At 35.7% G+C, this 23,676-nt stretch overlaps 2 protein-coding genes across 3 annotated transcripts in view; one reads left to right on the top strand and one right to left on the bottom strand.

The window, feature by feature from the left end:
- The window catches only part of NDC80 (NDC80 kinetochore complex component), a 48,873-nt gene extending 26,057 nt beyond the window's left edge, over positions 1-22,816 (bottom strand). The window contains exons 1-10 of one of the 2 annotated variants that reach the window (XM_081078660.1): positions 22,730-22,816; positions 21,796-21,905; positions 19,976-20,053; positions 10,533-10,656; positions 10,272-10,444; positions 9,500-9,602; positions 7,057-7,146; positions 3,900-3,993; positions 2,514-2,620; positions 1,625-1,769 (exon numbers count right to left, since the gene is read on the bottom strand). In XM_081078660.1, coding sequence (XP_080934786.1) covers positions 1,625-1,769; positions 2,514-2,620; positions 3,900-3,993; positions 7,057-7,146; positions 9,500-9,602; positions 10,272-10,444; positions 10,533-10,656; positions 19,976-20,053; positions 21,796-21,896 — 1,015 coding nt within the window. In that variant the 5' untranslated portion in view covers positions 21,897-21,905; positions 22,730-22,816. Of the gene's footprint in view, positions 1-1,624; positions 1,770-2,513; positions 2,621-3,899; positions 3,994-7,056; positions 7,147-9,499; positions 9,603-10,271; positions 10,445-10,532; positions 10,657-19,975; positions 20,054-21,795; positions 21,906-22,670 lie in introns of both variants that reach the window. The other variant, XM_081078659.1, reaches the window with a different exon arrangement.
- A 96-nt stretch (positions 22,817-22,912) lies between these two features.
- Positions 22,913-23,676, top strand: part of METTL4 (methyltransferase 4, N6-adenosine) — a 36,534-nt gene continuing 35,770 nt past the window's right edge. The window contains exon 1 of the mRNA XM_081078844.1: positions 22,913-22,935. The gene's annotated coding sequence lies outside the window, so the exon portion shown is untranslated. The remainder of the gene's footprint in view (positions 22,936-23,676) is intronic.

Genomic DNA, 23,676 nt, shown 5'->3' with positions numbered 1-23,676 from the left:
AAAATTAATTTGGGGAAGGTATTCTATAATGTTGTGGAGATTTTGTTGGGTATCCGATGGGCATGCGTCCTGTTTGGGAGACCACCTCAGGGATGCTGTGGATACCTGATCATGGCATTGGACACCAGAGGCTGGACATTAATGAATGCCAACTATAATTTTATATATATAATGTGATGGTTCGGTGTGGGGTCGGAGGGATGGTGGATGGGGGGAGGGGGGTTCACAGTGTGAGGGATATGGATGATGAACGTCTAAGTATTACCTTGTTTTGTACACCTGAAACTAATAAATAAATAAATTTATGAAAAAAAAAAAAAAAAAAAGAAATTAGTCTATGATTCCTTGTCATTATGGCAAACAAACATTAGGGGCCAAGTGTAAACTATTCAAAGAGTTTGTTTAGAGCAAATTAAATATATACATAAATTAGTTATTTGGAAAAAAATAACCTATCCAGTCAATACCCCAGATAATTATTATTCTTGACAGCTGATCAATATTCCACTAAGAGTTTCAAATATCCTAAGGACAATCTACAAAACTCCCATGTGGTTCAGACACAGCCTGTAAAATCCAAAAATAATAAAATCAAAGCAGGCAAAGATCTGGGAAAATAGTATAGAAGGTCCATATAATTATTTATTTTGTAACTGCTGTCCAATGGCCCTGCAATTTGTAGATAACTTCCTTTGATCTCCTGGCTCCAGAGAAGTATCGATCAATTCCTGTACAACAGTATTTCCAGAGTTTTATGATTAAGATCTACGTGATTATGAAAACAAGATTAGGAACACACAGGCTATAACCAAACTTTCTTTAGTTGGCTTTTTGCTTCATAGGAATTGTAGTACCTGTATCTTTCATCATATTTCTAGTCAGCTTAAGCTGAGTAGTTTAGGAGATAGTGATGGAGGATAATTAATTATAGCAGATTGAGGCCAGCAATGATTTAAGAACCTGGCTTATTAATTACAAGATGGAATAGAATATATGTTTTTATACAGACAGCATATGTTCTTAGGTTTGGTACCTCTTGGCTTCAAAAAACCAGGTGCCTGAAAATATGTTAGAAGGTGTAACAGGTTGAATAATGGCTACCAAAAAATATGAAGTCCTAATTCCTGGATTTTGTAAACATTATTTGGAAAAGAGAATTTGCAGATGTGATTTAGTATTTTGACAAGAGGAGAGATTACCCTAGATTATCTAGGTGGGCCCTAAACACCATCATAAAGGTCCTTAAAAGATAGAGGCAGAGAAATTAACAGACAGAAGAGGAGAGAAGACACACAGAGAAGGCAATGTGGGAATGGCGGCAAAGAATGGATTCCGCCCTGCCATAGTCCTTGGTACAAGTTGGCCCTGCTGGATTTTGAACTTCTAGCCTTTAGAATTGTGAGTGAAACAATTTCTGTTGTTTTAAGCTACCAAGTTTGCAGTAATTTGTTACAGCAGGCTCAGAAAACTAATACAGAAGGTACAGAAAACTTGGTAGCCTACAATAGCCATTCACCATTAAAGGAAAAAAGATGGATGACAAAGCTTCTCTATATGTGATAAATTTCCACATAGGTCCTCATCCCAGACTAAGTGACCTTTTTTTAGCATTAGTTGTGCTTACCGATTCTTGAAATGTCTTCATCAAGACCATTCAACTTCTGGTCAAGAATGGCTGCATGAGACTCCAAATTGCTCATGTATGCCTGATATTTCTGAACGTCTGCTTGTAAGGAAGCTTTCAGTTTTCTCAATGACTCTAGACGATTCTTTAAAAAAAAAGAACATTAAATTAGTTATTCTCATCAATAATCATTCCATACTTTATTTGAAAGCAAAGTGATATTTTTTAAATCCATGTTAGAGGAAGGTAGAGTTTTTTTTTTATTTTTATTTTTTTAGAAGGAGTGAAAGAACTAAAAGTGGACTTTACTGTTATTACCTAATAAAGAAAAAGTACTTTTCAAAAAGTCAGTTTAGGATAGAAAAAGTCAAGGGCCAGAATGAAAAAGCACAAACATTTAGAATCTGATATTGCATAGAATAGTCTAGGTGCTTCAGTAACATTATACACAAATTAAAACTAGATATCTGGGTATTACAAAGTCCTTAGGATACAATATATTATACAAACCCATTTATTACCATTCCCTTACCACTAACTAAAAAACTCAGGGCCTCTTATAAATAGTGCTCTCTAGAGGTGTAGGACATGGGGACTTGGTTTAAAGTATCTTTTTGGTCTTATGTAAATTGGTAAGACTCTTTCATCATATTCTAAACATCATTAGTCCAAGACTGATAGATCACAAGGGGAAACAAAACTCCAGAGATGCCAAACATGTTTTTGTTGGGAGTTCGGCCCTATGTAAAAAAATTCTAACCTTTAAGAATTTCATTTTGTTAATCTATTTCTGTTTTTAATTTTGATAAAGAAATAACTGGTATTTGAGGAGAGTACAAAAGAGCTAAGTAAGTGTATAAGCCTATTAAAGATAAACATGTTTACTAACCGGTTCTTTTTCTCTTTCTTGTTCCAATCTTGCAATCTTTTCATTCAGTGCTTTGTTTTTTGCTGCTAATGATTCCAGCTTGAAACCATCTACATTAAATAAATCCTCTGGAGACAAAACCCAAAAACTTCATCAGATCTCAAATCTTCCTGGAACATTCTTTCCCTAGGCTTTCACCATTGCTTTCTTCCTCATTTCCTTCTGGTCTCTGGCAAAATACTCTCAGTGAAGGACATCCTATCCTTTGTAAAACAGCAAACCATTCCCTTTTCTCCACTACACTCTATACCTCCTTACCCTGCTTTATTTTTCTCTGTAGAACTTAACACTGCTTGACTTATAGTTGTTCATTGATTACTGTCTCTAAGAATGCAAGCTCATTAAGAGCAGGGATTTTTATCTCTTATTCATGACAGTATCCTTGGTGGCTGGCACACAATAAATATAATAGATATATATAATATAATATAATAATATAATAAATGAATATACTTTTATGATTAATAAATTAATAAATTATACAGAGAAATATCAAAGAATTCAACAAATTCTTTCTGTATTAGATCGCTACGAATTTTCCTCTTTTAAAACAAATATTGTTTACCTTGTTCCCTTTCTCATGTGGAGAAGCTGAAATTATCCTGATTACTCTTTGGGAAGATAGAGCCCATGGGAACATAAGGTATTGCTTTTACCTATTGTGCTAATAATGGCAAGGAGATGTTCTTGTTTTGATTGATTTTATTATCTTTGGAAGAATATCTCTGCACATCTTAAATTTATCTATTTTACTTACTACATTGGCATTTTATATATAAGATTATTTCAATAAAAGGAACAAAGATGTAAAATAACACCCGCAGAACATTTTAGAGTTAGCCGGTTAATATTGAATGTCACTAGATTATAGCTGAGTGGAAAAGTAAAGACTTTCATTCTTTGGAAGTACAATGGCCCATTAACCTTCCATCACAAATTTTGAAAGAGACCTTAGGTTTTTTGACTAATTGGTGCTTTAATTTCTCAAATGGTAAAGCAAGGATAGCACAAGAATAACGTTTGCTGATTATCTTCTGTGCTCCTGGTAGTGTTTTTGACATACATGGCCATCTAATCTTGCAAAACTTTGTCAACAAGTAGTTTGTTAAGGTCACATAGCCAGTAAGTGGTAATGTCTCAGGTCTGACTCCAATACCAGTATTCTTTATGCTTAACTATTAGTTCTCTTTACTAAGGAAACAAAGAAGATAAAAATCAGTAGGCAACCACATGAATTTAAAGTGAATAGCTCATATAAACAATAGGTATAGTAGGCTAAGCTACAACTCCATTGGTAGAGTTAAATATATGACCAAAAGCAAGCACACTAGGAATGAGAACACTTACTCAGCTTTGACTGCAACTCTGCATTCATCTCCTCAAAGCTGTCGGCACCAGACATGAAGCTCTCATAGCATTTTATGGTGTAGTCCAAAAACAACTGATTGAGTTAAGCAGATTTAAAAACAAAGCCATGATTCTCTACTTTGTTTCACTTTTCTATGTGGAAATTTAAATTTGAATTAAAAAACATAAAGTCAGGAATACTAAGAAGCTATGTAAACTCCTATAAATAAGACAAAAACCTAGGGTATATCATTAATTATGCTGCACAGACTTATTCAGTCTGCTACTTCTAATGTGAATACTGATGAAAAAAACTTAAATTCAGATAAAGGTGATATTTAGTAAACAGTAAAGAAACCATACCTTCAGAATTTTGAGACGGCCAAACAAAGAAGCTTATTAAATAAATTCAACATAAAATACACAAACTTAATTATCGTTAGAGATAATCTATGTATGAAAAAATTTGAATGAATCATTGATCATATAAGTTAAACTAAACTGACACTATCTAGTGAAAATGAGAACATAATCAATAAAGTCTATAGTTACATAATTATATAATTTCAGGCTAAAAAATGGCATGATTAGTAGAGATCTAAATAGAAGACTATCATTCTTAATATTTATCCAGGAGAAAGTAACATATATATATTGTGCAGTCATAGGTTACTCAGGATGCATATTTTGTTAGGCAGCAAGGGTGGCTGATCACAATTTTCCATAGTCTAGATAAAGTAAAAGTCCCTTAAGACAAATCAATTCCCTTTGCACTGATTCTCTCTGTACTAAACAACCTTATTACTTGGTTGATACGGAAGGGGTATTCTGAAGAGGCAGAATGTATATTCCTGTAGCTGGAAAGGTATACATACGACTGACAGTAAATACATACATTTTCATTCTACTTCAGATTAGTCTCTTGTTAATCTGATAACAGTGAATCAGTTTCTTAAGCTTGGTCAATTTTGATTTTGCAGATTACAAGGAAAAAAAATGAGTTTCTGGACCCACAAAGTTGAAGCTAAGAATCTGGTAAAGTTGGATACTTTGATAACTCTCTTTAATTAAAAATAGCACTTTATAGTTACCAAAGTGCTTCTCTATATTTTGTCATCTGAAATAGCTAAAATAGCAAGAATAACTTTTACTACTTTAACCTTCAAAAATAATGTCAAAAAACTTAATATTTAATAGGTGTTGTAATTATATTTGGATGAAAATGGAAGTACAAATAAATCTAGACCAGTACACATATTGCAACATGAGAGGAAAATTTTCTTTCTAGTTGTGGCTCTAGCAGGAGTCATAGCTGAAGCAATAAAGAGGCAAGAAAAAAAAGCCATGATATCATGTTAGTCAGTGACTATATCTTTGAACTATTTCCTAGGTAGTAATAAAAGATAAGAATGAAAGATGATACAGCTGTTTAAGCTTAAAAGTGATGTTTATAATTTACAAGCTAAAGTTATTTTCACTTTCTTTTTATGAAAAATGCTCCAAAGACTGAAGATTAGAATTAGAGCAGATAATAGTTTTTCTTCTTAGGGACCTGCATGGTAACAGGTCTTTAACATGTGCTAGGGTATATTAATGTTTAATCTCAACATTATAAATTTATTCCTTGGAGTTGGTGTTTGCTCCATTTGGATAAATTTATGTATTTTAGGAAATATGGTGAGGTTAAGTTACATAGTTTGGGCTTGAAGAAAGTGTGGCTTGGGAACCAATTTAGACTGTCTACTTTTGGAAGTGGTAAGTCTGATCTAAGTGGCAATATGCCTAACCAAAAAGGCCAAAACAGACCAAACAAAACCCACATGCAGTATTTTAAGATGCAAACTATTATGCATTTATATAGACAAAGAATTACATTAAAATAATTTAGCTGCTCTGTATTGATATCTTCATTCTAAAAAGACAGTAGAGGAAAAGAAATATTCAATGTGCATATGAGATGTGATCAAAAAATACAATTAATGTTTAAATTTAAAAAATGGGTTGGCTGGATGGCTCAGTTGGTTAGAGTGCGAGCTCTTAACAACAAAGTTGCCGGTTCGATTCCCACATGGAACAGTAAACTGCACCGTGCACAACTTGATTGAAAACAACAGCTTGAACTTGGAGCTGAGCCGCCGGTGGGCAACCAGTTGGTTTAGTGGTTACAGCGCGGTGCTCATTAAACACCCAAGTCACCGGTTGGAATCCCACATGGGCCAATGAGCTGCACCCTCCACAACTAGATTGAAAGCAATGATTTGACTCGGAGCTGAGCTGTGCCCCCCACAACTAGATTGAAAAAAAACCCCAAAAAACGACTTGACATCCTGGAAAAACACACTGTTCCCCAATATTCCCCAATTAAAAAAAATTATTACAGTAAAAGACACATTGCCATTAACCCCCCTCAAAATACTCCCCCTAGCTTACAACACACTTCTCCCATCGTTCTTGCCACTTTCTGATGCAGTTCTGGAGGTCCTCTTTTGTGAGTGTCTTTAGTTGCACTGTCATGGCTGCCTCGATGTCCTGAATCCATTTAAAATGTTTTCCTTTTATGATCATTTTGACTTTGGGGAAGAGCCAGAAGTTTCACAGTGCCAGATATAGTGAATAAGGTGGCTGAGGACACATCATAATGTTTTTATTTGACAGAAATCACAGTACCAGGAGCGATGTGCGACATGGAGCATTGTCATGATTAAAGATGAAGTAAAGACACTCACAAAAGAGGACTTCCAGAACTGTTTCAGAAAGTGGCAAGAATGATGGGATGAAGGTGTTTGAAGCAAGGGGGAGTATTCTGAGAGGTATTAAAGGCAATGTGTCTTTTACTGTAATAAATTTTTTTATTTAAACATTTATCGTACATTTTGATCACACCTTATACATTAACAATAACATGTCATGACTTAATTCCAATTGCCTTGTATTTTCTACTTAGTTAACATTTTCAAATTTTCATGCCTACTTAATTTCAGGAAATTACAATGTGACTCCAAGAGTAAGTCTATTGACTAACATTTTAAGAAATCAATTTTAGAAATTTTCAGAAAGCAAAAACACAAGCTCTAAAAAATACAAGTATATTAATTTTGATAGTGACACATTTAGTTAATATCAAGATAATGCTAATGTTTATGGTAATGTAAGGTACCTTATTATACATAATTCCGTCTTCAGTTTCTTCTCCCCATGGTTGTCCATCATCAAATAAAGGTGAGCTTTCTTTCATGGCAGTATGTAACTAATTAGCACACAAGTAACATATTAGTTTGAGAAAAACACATAGCTTTCATGTTTTGTCAATTGTTTTTAATGTCATTTTTAGAAGCATTTACATTACTTCATGACTGAAAATCTCTTCAGAGGCTATTCTATTGAGCTTTAAAATATATTCCCCTCTTGATATTTTAGTAACTAAATCCGTTAGGATTGAAAAAGGATGGGTTCCATATTTAGTTCTATTCTATAGAGAAAAATATGCCAATCTTTACACTATTAATCCCTTGAGAGAATATATACACATTTTAATGCAACTCTGAGAATCTAAAAAGAATTCCCATGTAGAAGGTGCACCAGTGATAATTATTTCTCTTCTATATGAACTCAGTTTTGCTGCTCAAATGTTATCAACTGACTCCTTTAGTATGTATAAATATGAAATTTAGATTGAATTTTACAGCATAAAATCTTCAGAAATACAACTGTTTAAGTTTGAAAGTGATTACAGATAATTATAGCAAAATATTCAGATGTTTATAATTTACAAGCTAAAAGAAAAATGGCTAAAGGTTTTCAAGGCATAGAAATTTCATTTTGGAATACCGGTTTTATAAATTGTTTTAAAAACATATCCTTTAAAAAAGAAAAAATAGAAAATTTAAATGAAATTGCTATAAAATATAAATATATATCTAGTATAATAAACATTAAACTTCTAACAAAAGGACTACGCACTGGGCATGTATAAGAAGAATGTGGCTTCTACTGAAAATATTTCATTCAATTTTCTTATCCCAGGGCCCATATATAGGATTCTTGAGTTGGGACTTTCTCATTGATTCCTAAATTGCTATAGTGTTCAGTTCCACCACTTCAAGCAAACCAAAATAAAAAAGGGGATTTCAACTTATATAATGGATTTGGTGGCATCTCTAGAGCTCCCTTGCCGACAGAAGCTACAACAGGAGCTCCTGTATCACTGTGGAAATGCTACCTCCCAACCACATAACAATGACATTAGCTGCTTTGGCAAATAAGGGTAAAGTGTCTTAGTGAGAACAGGGGCATTTGGTGGTGGGAACAGAGAGGTGGTTACACAACGTCCATGGGTATCACTGAGGAGAGCAAATTGAATATATAAATGCTATATTTAAATTTCAATAAAACTCCAGTTGTATTCATGGACTATGGTATTGGATTTCTACTCTTATCTTAACAATTGGTGGTGTTCAATGTACCAGGTGTCTCCTGGGTCAAAAATCCATCTGGGTCAAAAGTCCCCATCTCGTACATTCAGTTAAGGGCTAGTTAATGGCCAAGAGAATGTCGGGGGAACAATATCAGTTTTAAGGATTTCAACAATAAATAGGGCAGGAAACTCAGAATATGAAAGGACGAGACTATATTAGACTAGATAAAAATTTACTCTTCTTAACAGTCAAAATACAACACATAAGTCAAAAAGAAAAAGAGGGAAAAAAATATTTGCACCACATACATAAGAGCTAATTTCTCCAATTTGACTATTTTTTTGCTGTACAAAATGGTATTCTCACAAATCAATAAGGAAAAAAAGTCAAAAGACATGAATAAGCAGTTAATAATCAATGTGAAAAATGAGGTTAAAAACAAAAAAATAGAAATATGAAAAAGTTATGTATTATGTTTTACTTGTCATGTCAATTATTAAAACATCAATAAGCTTAATTAACATATACAGAATTCGATATATAAAGGTTCAAATAGCAGAAGCAAATAATGAAATATAAAATGAGCCAAAAACGTATGCACAAAGAAGTCAAAAGACAAACCATATAAAAACATACTTGCTTTAGTTATATATATTTTAAAGCAAGTTATCTTTCATCTTCCAGATGGGTAAAGATTTTTCACAGCAAAACTGTACCTTTAAAATTTTACCTCAAGGAAATGTTTTATATTGTTTCTGAGTTGTGAGATATGGGTACATCACTTTCTGTGTACGTTTTTCTGTATTTTCCAAACTTTTTGCAATAAATACAGATTTTAATTTAAAAAGGGAAAGAATGAAATGTTATGGGGGAAATAATTCCCTACTGATTCACTTTTTTGAGCTGTAGTGCTCGCTTCAGCAGCATATATACTAAAACTTTTTTGAGCTGTAAAACCTCATGAAAACAAATAATTTCCTTGTTAATGTGGTACTTTCTTCCCCTTACCTCTGGAATCATGTATCAACAGTTTGAAGAATTTAAAATCAAACATACTTTGATAAAGGAAAACTGATGCAGATTTGAGATAACTGGCAATAGCAAGATTAGAAGAGAAACAGAAATATCTCGAGGAAAAAAAAACACCTTTCCTATGTATACATTTTAAAATGAGAAATCAAGTACCTTGATGCAGTCTATTAGCCAAACCAAGGCTGCCACAATGTGAGGCCATGTATGAGGGGCCCCCACTGTATACATGGAGCTTTTGGATAATGCAAAAGGATACCTATGAAAAATTAGAAAAAAATAAGCTAACTTAATGTTAATTTTGTAAAAACAGTGTCTAAATTAAGCAAGAAGTTATATTAGAAAACTTCCACGTATATACCAAGTCTTGACTTGTTTAGGAGGTATTTGTTGAGATTCTGTCATTAGTCATCTTACTCCCAAATAATTTTGTGTATTTTTTGGTTTCTTCTCAGCAGATTACTGTGTATATATGACCCCTAAACTGCAGAACTTGATTACAACCAATATGCTAGTCCTGTCCTAAAGATTTGTTCCTCAAATTAAATGTACCTCAAACAAACCACATTTATGCAACTCCTCATGCTCAAATCCATTCTTCCCCATGTTTACTCTATACAGCACTTTTTGACTTCACCTTACCCCATTTTCACCAGTCCTTCAATCCTGTCTTTTTTGCTTCTATAAAATCTGTGGTATCGAGCCCATTCTTTCTACTCCTTGTTTCTTCAGAAGTTGAGGGACTCATTATCTATCATCTATAGTTTGGTAATAACCTCTAGTTGTTTTAAATTATCCTACATGCTTCCATAGTGACCATCTTAAAATATATTGTTTCTCTGACTCAAAATCTTCCCATATTTATTGAGCTTGATTCTTCTGTGTTCCAACATTCTGTCGAGGCTAATAAGAAATATAATATACAAACCCAAGTCCTTTAAAGATTCTTGGAACCTCTTCTTCAAACTTGGTGTCAGGAAATTCATATGAAGGGCACAGGAAGCCATAAAGAAAAGTGAAGATCTTTAAGAAGTCTTTAACAGAAGGAGCTTGTAGAGATTTCATGGACACACTATACGCATAACCATTTTCTGTAAGAAACTAATGTCAAACATTTTATAATAGAAAAATTGTTGGAAAATATTTAAAAAAATACTCACAATTTAGACTATTTAAAATTATAAAATACCTCACAGAGTAGTCGAATACACTGCTGAATGAATGCTTTGTCATTAAGCGGTCTTGGGTCTTTGATTTTTTCAGAACAGGAAAATATACCAAATTGGCTGTTCCGGGATCCAGGTCCACTAGTTCTGGAAACATTTCAAAAAGCAGTCAAAACTTTCCTTTTGTGGTCAAGTATAAATTATCTCACGGAAATATTATATTTTAACATCAGCATTGAACATAAAGTTCAACAATTCTTTAATTTTATTTAACTAAATAGAATTCTCTCATTCAAAAGATAGAAAAAAAGCAAATAATGAAGAGTAAAGTATAAAATGAGGCGGGAAGAAAACTATACTTCTGGTGTTTTGCACTACTAACAGATACACCATCTTCTAAGAATATGCACTCTTAGTCCACTAGAGCTTCTGCACCAACCATTCTCCAAGTCTATTCGATAACCTAACCTTTCACCATCCTATTTACCCCTGCATGATTGTTCCCTCACTCCCAACCCCTTTATTTGCTATTATTTCTTGTGGGAAAACTGCTTGAGGTGTTAGAGATGTTAAATAGGTTGTGCATGCTTTTTCTCATGAACATTTTTATCATGCAATATTGTTGATTGTTAATTTACCATAAAATATGTTGCTATTTTTTACTCATTAATGGCTATAGTATACATGCTCCATTCTAAGCCTCTCTCCTAACACAAAACCTTATTTGTTTAAATCTTTATAGTGGTTTCTTTTGCCTACCAATGGGGTCCAATTTAGGTCACCATTATAGTTTATTAAATATCTTCACAACAGAAAAGTAAGTGCTTGGACGTCATCAAAATGGTGGCATGAGATGACCCTCTGTAAAGCTCCCCTGGAATTTACAACTAATCGAACAACAATAACTCCACAAAGGACTCCCTGCACAGCAGACAGGAAACACGAAAAGTCTCACTACTGAATTCACCTAAAGGTGGGAGAATCGCACGAGCGGGGAAGGAGGGAAGGGAGAAGTAAGGAGATGGAGACACGCAGGCAAAAGACCCAGACCTAGCTCAGTGCTCTGCGCTCACTGCATCCTGGAACTACCTCAGCTGCAGGAGAGAGAAGAACTCGGACTGCTAGGGCTCCGCTTATGGCCCACTGGGCTGAGGGGGCAGCATATAACACGGGTGAACCCAATGCTCACGGCAGAGACCTCGGAGAAAAGACTGAGGGAAGAAGGCTGAAAACAGTGGTTTAAGCAATCACTGCCGAGCAGAGAATGGAAGCCTTAGGCACTGAGACTAGCCGCACCCTCCCTACCCTCCCAGAGCTCGCCCTGCCCCGACCTGCCTTGTGCTAGAAGCGGAACAGTAGCAGTGTCAGATCAAAAGAACACAATATTTGCTGATCTGAGAACTGTGGACCGCAGACACAGATTCGCAGCCCAACTAGTTCCAGCAATGGAAGGGAGCTGTGTAAGGGAGACTGGCTGTGGTGGTGGTCGCTGCCATTGCTCTGGGCCACCTCTCACAACACACCCCGCCCCTGGCCCCACCTATCTGAGCGGATCCCTGCAAGAGTAAACAGAACTGCTGAAACACACGTGCTCTGAATCTGGTGGAGAAAGAGCTTGGGAACTTCAAAAGCTCTCCGCATACCCACACGGATACTGCGCCCTATGAACCAGGAGAACTATTAACAGAGGAGAAGCCCGTCTTCTAGAGAATCCCCCATTGTAGGAGAAGCTGGAATAGTGCAGAGAAAACATAGCACTACCGTGTGAGAGAGAAAAGAAAGGTTGCAGTCAGAGAGAAAATAAAACATTCTACCAACAATTACTGGAAAACAAAAGAAAGACCTCTTCCTATCAACCTGTTGCAGAAGCCACTCCTGTACATGTCTAGGAAGAGAAATATTAAATCAATAATTGCCATGAATAACCAAGGCAACAAGACAGCTCAGAAACAAAATGAAAAGTCTCCAGAAAAGGAACTCAAAGATATAAAAAACATGTGACTTAAATGACAGAGAATTCAAGATTGCAGTTCTGAAAAATTCAACGTGATGTAAGAAAACACAGAAAGGCAGTTTAATGAACTCAGAAACACAATCAAAGAACAACATGAGCATTTTACGAAAGAGATTGAAATTTTAGAAAAGAACCAAATGGAATTTCTGGAAATTAAGAACTCAATAGAAGAAATTAAGAAAGAAATAACCAGCTTAGGTAGTAGACTTGACCAGATAGAGGAAAAAATTCAGTGACATCGCAGATAGAAACCTGGAAATTACACAGAGGGAAGAAGAAACAGACTTTAGACTTAAAAGAAATGAAAGAACTCTACAAGAACTTTCTGACTCAATCAGAAAGAGCAATATAAGAATAATGGGCATACCACAAGGAGAAGAAAGAGAGAAGGGTACAGAGAATACATTCAAACAAACTGTTGTTGAGAACTTCCCAAATTTGTGGAAAGAAACAAATCCTTGAATCCAAGAAGCAAATAGAACACCTAATTACCTCAATCCCAACAGGTCTTCTCCAAGGCACATTGTATTGAAGCTGTCTAAAGTCAACGACAAAGAAAGAATCCTCATGGCAGCCAGGGAAAAGAAGACGGTAACGTACAAAGGAAAGCCCATTAGATTATCATCAGATTTTTCAGCAGAAACTCTAAAAGCCAGGAGGGAGTGGACCAAACATTCAAACTATTGAAAGAGAGAAATTAAGAGGCAAGAATAATATATCCAGCATAGATGTCCTTTAGATATGAATGAAGAATAAGACCATTCCAGACATACAGAAGCTGAGGGAATTTTCTAATACACAACCTGCACTACAAGAAACACTAAAGGAGGCTACTCGACCACCATCCACAGGGACAATTTGTGGCAACCAAAACATAAAAAAGGGGAGAGTAAAGGCCTGAACCGGAATATGGGCATGGAGAAAGTAAGCGTGCTGAAGAAAATGGAATACTCTAAATATCAAACTTTCTTTTACATAAACTTAAGGGTAACCAATCAAAAAAAATCCAGAACTGAAACATATACTAAAATAAAAGAAGAAACAGAGGGAAACATCATAAATACCACCACACAGAAATAATAGACAACAAAAAAAAGGCAAAGAAACAAGGAAGACACAGTCTTACCAGAAAACTAAAGATTGACAGGAAATCCTCACATATCAATAACCACCCTAAATGTAAATGGAATGAACTCACCAATAAAAAGGCACAGAGCAGCATATTGGATCAAAAACCTAGAGCCAACCATATGCTATCTCCAAGAGACACAACTCAGTTAAAAGGACAAGCATAGAGTCAAAATGAAAGGGTAGAAATTGACACTCCAAGCAAATGGTACCCAGAGAAAATCAGGTGTAGCCATAATGATATCAGATGAAACAGACTTCAGGGTGAAAAAGATAACAAGAGACCAAAATGGACATTTCATAATGGTAAAGGGGACTATTCAACAAGAAGACATAACAGTCATCAATATTTATGCCCACAATCAGGGAGCACTGAAATATACCAAGCAACTACTAACAGAACTACAGGGAGAAATTGACCAAAACACAATTATACTAGGGAACATAAATACATCATTGACAGCTATGGATAGATCATCCAAACAGAAAATAAATAATGAAATAGCAGTCCTAAATGACATATCACATGAAATGGACATAAGTGACATATATAGCGCACTTCATCCTAGAACATCAGACTATACATTCTTTTCGAGTGTACATGGAATATTCTCACGGATAGACCATATATTGGGACACAAAATCAGCCTCAGCAAATTTAAGAAGATTGAAATCGTACAAAGCATATTCTCTGATCACAAAGCTTTGAAATTGGATATCAACTGCAAAAAGAAAGCAGCAAAAAACACAAATACATGGAGATTAAACAACATACTTTTAAAGAAAGACTGGGTCAAAGAAGAAATGTGAGGAGAGCTCAAAAGATACATAGAAACAAATGACAATGAAAATACATCCTACCAAAATTTTTGGGATGCCGCGAAAGCCGTTTTAAGAGGGAAATTTATATCATTACAGGCCTATCTCAAGATACAAGAAAAACCCAAATAAATAACCTCATGTTACACCTTAAAGAAGTAGAAAAACAAAAACAAGCGAAACCCAAGGTCAGCAGAAGAAAGGAAATAACAAAAATCAGAGCAGAACTAAATGAAATAGAGAACAAAAAGACAATAGAAAAAAGTAATGTGACAAAGAGCTGGTTCTTTGAAAAGATTAACAAAATTGAGAAACCCTTGGCTAGACTCACTAAGATAAAAAGAGAGAAGACGCTAATTAACAAATGTCAGAAATGAAAAAGGGAAAGTTATCTTGGACCCCACAGAAATACAACGGGTCATCGAAGAATACTATGAAGGACTATATGCCACCAAATTCAATAACCTAGAAGAAATGGACAAGTTCTTAGAAACACATAGCCTTCCAAGGCTGAACCATGAAGAACTGGAACATCTAAACGGACTGATCACCAGTAACGAAACTGAATCAGTCATCCAAAACCTTCCCAAAAGCAAAAGTCTGGGACCAGATGGTTTCACTAGAGAATGCTACCAAACCTTCAAAGAGAACCTAATACCAATCCTGCTCAAACTCTCCAAAAAATTGAATTAGAGACAGTACTCCCTAACTCATTTTATGTGGCCAACTTTAACCTGATACAAAAACCTGGTAAGGACAACACAAAAAAAGAAAACTACAGACCAATATCTCTGATCAATACAGATGCAAAAATCCTAAACAAAATTCTAGCAAATCGAATACAACAATGCATAAAAAACATTATTCAACATGACCAATTGGGTTCATTTCCGGGGCGCAAGGATGGTTCAACATCCACAAATCCATCAATGTGATATATCACATAAACAAAATAAAGGACAAAAATCATATGATTATATCAATTGATGCAGAAAAAGCATTTGACAAGATACAACATCCATTTATGATTAAAACACTTAATAAAATAGGTATAGAAAGAAAATACCTTAACAGAATAAAGGCCATATATGACAAATCCTCAGCTAATCTCATAATTAATGGTGAAAAACTGAAGCCCTTTGTTCTATGTTCAGGAACACGACAGGGCTGTCCCCTATCACCTGTGCGTTTCAACATAGTGTTGGAAGTCCTTGCCTGAGCAAGCAGAGAAGAGAAAGAAATAAAAGGCATCCAAATTGGGAATGAAGAAGTTAAATTATCACTGTTTGCAGATGACATGATGCTATATATAGAAAACCCTAAAGAGTCCACCAAAAAGTTATTAGAAACAATCAGCGAATACAGTAAAGTTCCTGGCTACAAAATCAACGTACAAAAGTCCATTGCATTCCTATATACTAACAACGAAATCTCAGAAAAAGAAACACAAAAAACAATACCCTTTGCAATTGCAACAAAAAGAATAAAATACCTAGGAATAAACTTAACCAAGGATGCGAATGATCTATATGCTGAAAACTATAAGATATTTTTGAAAGAAATTGAAGAAGACACAAATAAATGGAAAGACATTCGTGCGCATGGATTGGAAGAATCAACATAGTTAAAATGGCCATATTACCCAAAGCAATATACAGATTTAATGCAATCCCCACCAAAATCCCAATGGCATTTTTTAAAGAAATAGAACAAAAAATCATCAGATTTGTTTGGAACCACAAAAGACCCCGAATAGCCAAAGCAATCTTAAGAAAAAAGAAAAATACTGGAGGTATCACACTACCTGACTTTAGCTTGTACTACAGGGCTACAATAACCAAAACAGCACGGTTTTGGCAGAAAAAGAGACACATGGACCAATGGAATAGAATTTAGAACCCAGAAATAAAACCACATAAATGTGGACAGATAATTTTTGACAAAGAAGCTAAAAACATACAATGGAGGAAAGACAGCCTCTTCAATAAATGGTGCTGCGAGAACTGGATAGCCACGTGCAAAAGAATGAAACTGGACTGTTATGTGTCACCATGTACCAAAATTAATTCAAAATGGATCAAAGACTTAAGCATAAGACATGATACAATAAACTGCATAGAAGAAGACATAGGTACTAAATTTATGGACCTTGGGTTCAAAGAGCATTTTATGAATTTGACTCCAAAGGTAGTGGAAGTAATAGCTAAAATAAACGAATGGGACTATATGAAACTTAAAAGCTTCTGCACAGCAAAAGAAACCATCAACAAAATAAAGAGGCAACCTATCTGAATGGAGACGATTTTTGCAAACAGTGCCTCCCATAAGTGGCTAATATGCAAAATATACAAGAAACTCATGAAAGTCAACAACAAAAAAACAAACAACCCAATTGAAAAATGGGCAGAGGACCCGAAGAGACATTTCTCCAAAGAGGACATAAAAATGGCAAGTAGACATATGAAAAAATGCTCAACATCCCTAATCATCAGTGAAATGCAAATAAAATCCACAATGAGATATCACCTTACCCCAGTCAGAATGGCTATCATCAACAAGACAAATAGTAACAAATGTTGGAGAGGCTGTGGAGAAAAAGGAACCCTCATACACTGCTGGTGGGAATGCAGACTGGTGCAGCCGTTATGGAAGGCAGTGTGGAGCTTCCTCAAAAAATTACAAATAGAATTACCATATGACCCAGCAATCCCTCTCCTGGGTATCTACCCCAAAAATCTGAAAACATTTATACATAAAGACACATGTGCTCCAATGTTCATTGCAGCTTTGTTTACCAAGCTTTGTGGCCAAGACATGGAAACAACCAAAATGTCCTTCGATAGATGAATGGATAAAGAAGTTGTGGTATATATACACAATGGAATACTATTTGGCGGTAAGAAAAGATGATACAGGAACATTTGTGACAATGTGGATGGATCTTGAGAGTATGATGCTAAGCGAAGTAAGTCAGATAGAAAAAGCAGAGGATCATATGATTTCACTGATATGTGGTATATAAACCAAAAACAAAAGAACAAGACTAACAAACGAGAAACAAAAACTCATAGACACAGACAATAGTATAGTGGTTACCAGAGAGTAAAGGGTGGGTGGGAGATAAGGGTAAGGGGGATCAAATATATGGTGATGGAAGGAGAACTGACTCTGGGTGGTGAACACACAATGAGATTTATAGATGATGTAATACAGAATTGTACACCTGAAATCTATGTAATTTTACTAACAATTGTCACCCCGATTAATTAAAATAATTATGTATCCTCAGAACAATTTTCCTTATTGGACAGATGCCAAAAACGGAGTTATAGCCAGCCTTCAATAAATGTGGGTTCCACATCCACGGTTTAAAGAAATAGGGGATAAAAATGTTAAGAAAAGAAGTTATGTTGTTGTTGACATGTATGATGGAGTTAGGCCTATAATGGTTGTGTCTGTACTGAACATGTACCCTTTTTTTCTTGTCACTGTTCCCCAAACCATACATTATAACTATTTTTACCCAGCATTTACATTGTATTAGGTATTGTAAGTAATGTAAAGATGATTTAACGTACATGTGAGTATGTGCATAGGTGATATGCAAATACTATGTCATTTTAATATAAGGGACTGGAGTATATTCAGATTTTGGTATCTGTAGGGGGCTTGGAACTAATACCAAGGGATGATTGTACAATAAACATTGCTATAATACCTGAACACTGTTCACAAAACGTATTTCTCCCTGCAAGTTTGCTTGCTGTTTTCAAGTTCTCTCTTGCCCACGCTCTAAAAGTTTTTTAGCTTGGGCCCCCTAACTCCACTGCCTTCATTAAGTAGGTAATTTTTTTCCTTGAGAATTTGCCAATTTTAGAACCACTTTTCTCCATACTGCTATTGCTTAACTTTTAGTATGTTCTTTATCTTGAAAGGAATACTCACCTCTTATTCTACACAACACTATACTAATAGATGTCTTTTTAAATTATAAAAGAATTTCCCAACCAATCAAAATATTGTGTCACTCAACTTATAGTTTAAGAGCATAGATCTCGAACCAGATCTTATGGTTTCAAATTTTGTCTCTGTTACTAATTGTACGTCTTTGGATAAATTACTTAACTTCTCTGTGCTTCAATTTCCTTATCTATAAAATGGAGACAATAACAGTATCTATTTATATAGGGCAGTCCTGAGGATTGATTAAAAGAGTTAATATAGATAAAATACTTAAGACAATGTCTGGTTTATAAAAATGTTCTGCAAATGTTAGATTTCATAATTATTATGATCATTATCTCTGAAAAACAGCTGAGATGAAAGTTACATTACAACAATGCCTTAAGATTTTTCATCAAACGAAATGACTACCGAAACAGTTTAACTTGGTTTCATAGAAAAGACTTTTCATAAGGTAACAAATATTTCATCTCTACATATTTTCAGAACAGTTGAACAAATAGATTTGTCTTAAAACAAAGTTATATTTTGTTTTGCTGAGATAAGAGTTTATTTTGTCAATTTTGGGGTTGAACATTTCTTTAAAAAATCAACTTTACTGAGGTGCCATTTGCTTAAAATAAAATGCACTTGTTTATAAAGTGTACTGTTTGATGAGGTTTTTATAATGCATGCAGCTGTGTAAGCTCTACCACAATAAGATATTGAACATTTCCATCATCCCCAAAGTCTTAATACCCCTTACCAGGCAATGCTGCCCCACCTCCAGCTCAGGTAACCAATGATCTTCTCTAGACAGCGATTCTCAAAGTGTGATCTAAGAGATCTGAGAAGTTTATTTTCATAAAAAACTAAGATGTTATTTGCCCCTTTCATTCTCATATGACCATACAATGGAGTTTTCCAAAGGCTGGCTATATGATGTATGATACTGTAAGAAATTGAATGTAGAAGTAGATTATGAGAATCTAGCTATCTTCTACTAAGTTGACATTAATGAGATTTAAAAAAATGTAAAACGACACTCCTACTATAAGTTATTTTAAAAAATATTTTTAAAATTAAAAGCATGCTATTTATGTTAATATATAATGGATTGTTATTTTAATTTGAATTAATACATATTTAAAAATTTTCTCTGGTGATTTATAATATAGTTAATATCAATAGACACAGCACACAAAATAAAAGTTCTGGAGTCTTTAATATTCACTGAAGTGTATAAAAAAGTCTGGGACTAAAATGAACTAGATGACGGTTTCTCCTAATTTTAAATGCTAGGATAGTATCTGAAAGTTAGGTATAGAATTTTCAATTAAGTATTCGCTTGCAACAATGAACAGCGGTCTAAATGTGCGACATATTTCTTAGCATCACTTAAGGCAGATATAACGGTTTTAACCATTTAAAACAGAAGAAAACCAGATTATAACTTTCTCTGGAAAGGGACCATGCCATTTAATTTTTTGTATTCTGAGAGCATTTAGCCCAATGCATGGCTTTAAGAATCCCTTCATTAGAGCTAATAAAAAAGATCATTACCTTTTACCAAATACAGAGACTTTTCTTTCAGATGTGGGTTTGTTTATATTCAACTTTCCAAAGGCTGGTTTCTCTTTGCTTTAAGAAAAAGAGAAAAACAAAGTCTTCAAAATAAGTATAAAAAATATTAGTTCAAGAAACTTTTGGAAACATGTTGGAACCATCTCTTCCCTATTACCTATAAAATAATTCAAAATTATGAAAACTTTTAGCAGCAATCATAATTGTTATAAACAGAATAGGCTAACATAATATTAAGTTATAATGCTAAAATGTTAAGAAGAAAGCCAAAAACCCCATATCTACATTATAATTTCAATTATCTTAAAATATGGGCATTTATGGATAACAACTTTAAAGAAAAAGAAAAACCTTAAAAATAGAAAATTTCAATCATAGGATAATAGCTACATTAAAATTTTTTCTCTTAAGGCTTACTCTTTATCAGAACACAGCTAAACCTAAAAATATATATTACCTAAATTACAGACCAAGAACATTGACAATTGTAGCCTTTTGCTTCTAATACAATTCAAGACCAATCCTTTAGTGTATGTAATGTGCAACAGTACGAAAATTTTACTGATTTCAGACGAAAAAAATATGTAAGTATTTCAAACTTCTAAAAGTAGCAGAGGCTCATACTACATATGTAAACCTAAGTAATTTAAGAACAGTAACTTGTACTTTGTGTTAAACAAAAAATTTTAACTTCCACAACTAAGTCTTTTTTAAAAGAAAGCCATTAGCTACCAAGAAAGACTAGATCCTGGGGCATGAATTCTGAACCACCAGCAGCACAGCTATGTAGAAAGGACAAACGTGTCTGATTCCTGGAGTTGTTAAGCATTTTTATACATCAAGTAGCGGGGGTGGGAGATGGGAGATGTAAGCTGTTCTGAAAGAATTTACATTAGGTATAGACAAAGGGGGTGGGAGAAGCTAAAGTGGGGCCAGACTCAGCAAGAAAGAAGTGTCCACTGCTGTGGATTAGCTGTGGGCAGAAGATTGGAAAGTTCATGTGTAAATAGCAAGTAGAGGCTCTTGGGGCTTGATGGCACCAGGCTATTCTTTCTTTTGGATATTCACAGAAATAGCGGCCTGGAAATTAATCTTAAATTCCAAAAGATATACAGGAACGTGAGCAATCTTTTTTTCAGAGCTGGCCCACAGCTATTAACAGGCTACTTATTCTGTCCCCTCTCACTCTCAGGCCGCTCGCTGTAAGCTGTAATTTTAATTTAGAACATTTCAGAATTTTTTTCTTGTCACTTGGTATTGGAGAAGGATTGATACAGCTCTACAGTGGCTTACTAATAGCCTTTTATTATCAGGAAGAAAATCATTCTTGGGGGAAAAACTAGTTTAGGGTAGTAAGTTCTTTTGGACAACTTTTTCCAGCAAATCTTGAGGAAACAGCTTGGAGAAGTGTTTTGTAGGTTGCTACTAAACTGCAGCTATGGTCAGAGCAAATAATACCTTTGATTGAGATTTTTGCTAGTTGGATTCACCTCAGTAAATTGAGTTATTGCACAGAGCCTACTCAAACAAGCAGCTTTATAATAAAGGAGGGAAAAAGAGCGCTGAGGGGTGTCCTTTTAGGTGTTGCTTGGCAAAAGACATGGCTTTGGGAACTAAAGGAACAAGTAAGATAAAACACAACACACAGTTAACTAATATGCCCACTTTTGGCCTTCATGGATCCCAAATTTGGTCCTGGGAACAGAAAAGATTCATCACGACATCACTTACACTGCAGCTTTGTATTAATCACCTTTACGGATTTCTTTGTCAAAGACAATAAGGCACGACGTACTTACGTTTGAGGGGTATAGAGGCCTTGTTTATTGAAGTCTTGGGATCTTAAATCCTGCATAGAGAGGCGGCCAGCACCCCCGGTAGAAACTGAACTGCGCTTCATGCTTACGACCTGCATTCATGAATTCAGTATTACAAAATCTTTCCATACATAACTAGCACATTAAGCACCAACTACCATCTTTATCCTCAAACAGCAAGGCAGCTCAGTTTCATTGTTTCTTCATGATAATCTTTCCCTGGGGAAGTTAATCTGAAATTCCAACAGACACACATGAATCTGAGCTGTCTTTTGTTAGTTGGTCCACAGCCATTCACAGGCTAACTGTTCTCTTTCTCTGAGTCTCTGGCTGCTGTAACTCAATTTAGAACATCTCAGAATTTTTTTCCTGTCACCTTCTTGGTTTGATCACCTAGTTCTCATCCTTCAATATATGCTTCAGCATCTAATCAATTTTTCCACTCTCACCCATGTCCACTCCCAATCTCCACTTGAAATATTCTTAAAATTTAAGATTAAGACTTCCAGATGTACTCCTCCAGATGTACACGCCACTTAGGATGTTACACTAGTATCTCAAATACACCAAACAGTTCCTCTCCCTGCTCTGATCAATTCTTCCTCCTCTCCTGTCTCCAGCTTCTCTTTTCTCCCTCAGCGTCCATCTACGTCCTCCCCTTCTCCCTTGGGAAATCATTGCCAGTAGAAATTTACCGGACTCCGGGAACCTAGCACCTCGCAGATTGGGCCCGAAGGCTTCTCACAACGGCGGACCCTAAAACGTTGTCCCTCAGGGTCTCTAAGTTGCGGGCTCTATTGCTTCCTCCCTCCAAACCAGTACTGCCGGAACAAAATTAACCCCAAATCATTACTTACCTGCCTTGCAGTTTCCTGACAGGACCCACAGACCGAATTTCCGTAAACCGTGCAATTACCTGTCGGACAGGACAGAAGCCGCCAAAACACCAACTCTGTCCAACCGCCGGCGCCGTTAGAATTTTAAAATCTCCGCTGATAATGACGTCATCACGTGCGAAGTGCGCGCGCGTGCGCACCTATTACACGGACCTCCTCATCACCGGAAGTCTGCGTTTGTCGCGCCCCGCCGTCTCGCCGGGCATACTGACATCTCCTGGACACTGTAAGCGGCCCCTACGGAGTCTGGCCCGACCCCTAAATTTAGCTTTGACGACCCGAGTGCTCTAAGTCGCTGAGTAGTGGGCACAGCACTATAAGTCGCCCTGGAAACGCTTTTTCCGTACAGCAACATGGCCACTCCCGTTGACTCTTGGAAAAGGAGATTTTTTTTTTTTCCTTTGCGCTGAAAGGGGGGGTCTTTCACCACCAATATTTAGATGAGTGCTGTTTTCATAGTTCAAATCTGCGAAGGCGGCGTGCACTTTTCTGACAACGGAAGTGGTGAGGGAGGAGCTAGTGACTGCAGTTGGTCCTGAGATCACACTAGGCTCCGAATTTGCTCGCTCTGGTTTCACGGCCCTCTAGTGGTGGCCTGCGAGAAGCTAGGAGGCAACCAAGTGAATTGGGATGGGGTTTGTTGAAGTAGAGAAATAGAAGAGAGTTCGAGAGGGGTGCACTAAGCATAGTAGATTACTCTGCTTAAAATAGGACATTCCCGCTTTCTTGAATTTGAATTCACTGCCAAATACCTAGAGAGTGGTAGGGGGGGAGAAGAGCCAAAGTCTGGATACCTGGGTCTCGTAGCAATTGTGTCTCTAAAGTTGCAATTTTGGGCACGTCATTTTTCCCGAGTTTCAGTCTTATCTAAATTTCTGGCTCTCACTTGCCATTACAGACAGGACTTCTCACCACAGTGGTGACTGAAGGCAGGACCAATACCGGAATTACCATCACCAATAGCCTT

The sequence above is a fragment of the Rhinolophus hipposideros genome (assembly GCF_964194185.1).
Source record: "Rhinolophus hipposideros genome assembly, chromosome: 17".
NCBI classification, from domain to species: Eukaryota; Metazoa; Chordata; class Mammalia; order Chiroptera; family Rhinolophidae; genus Rhinolophus; species Rhinolophus hipposideros.
This window is presented reverse-complemented; position numbering and strand designations above follow the sequence as displayed.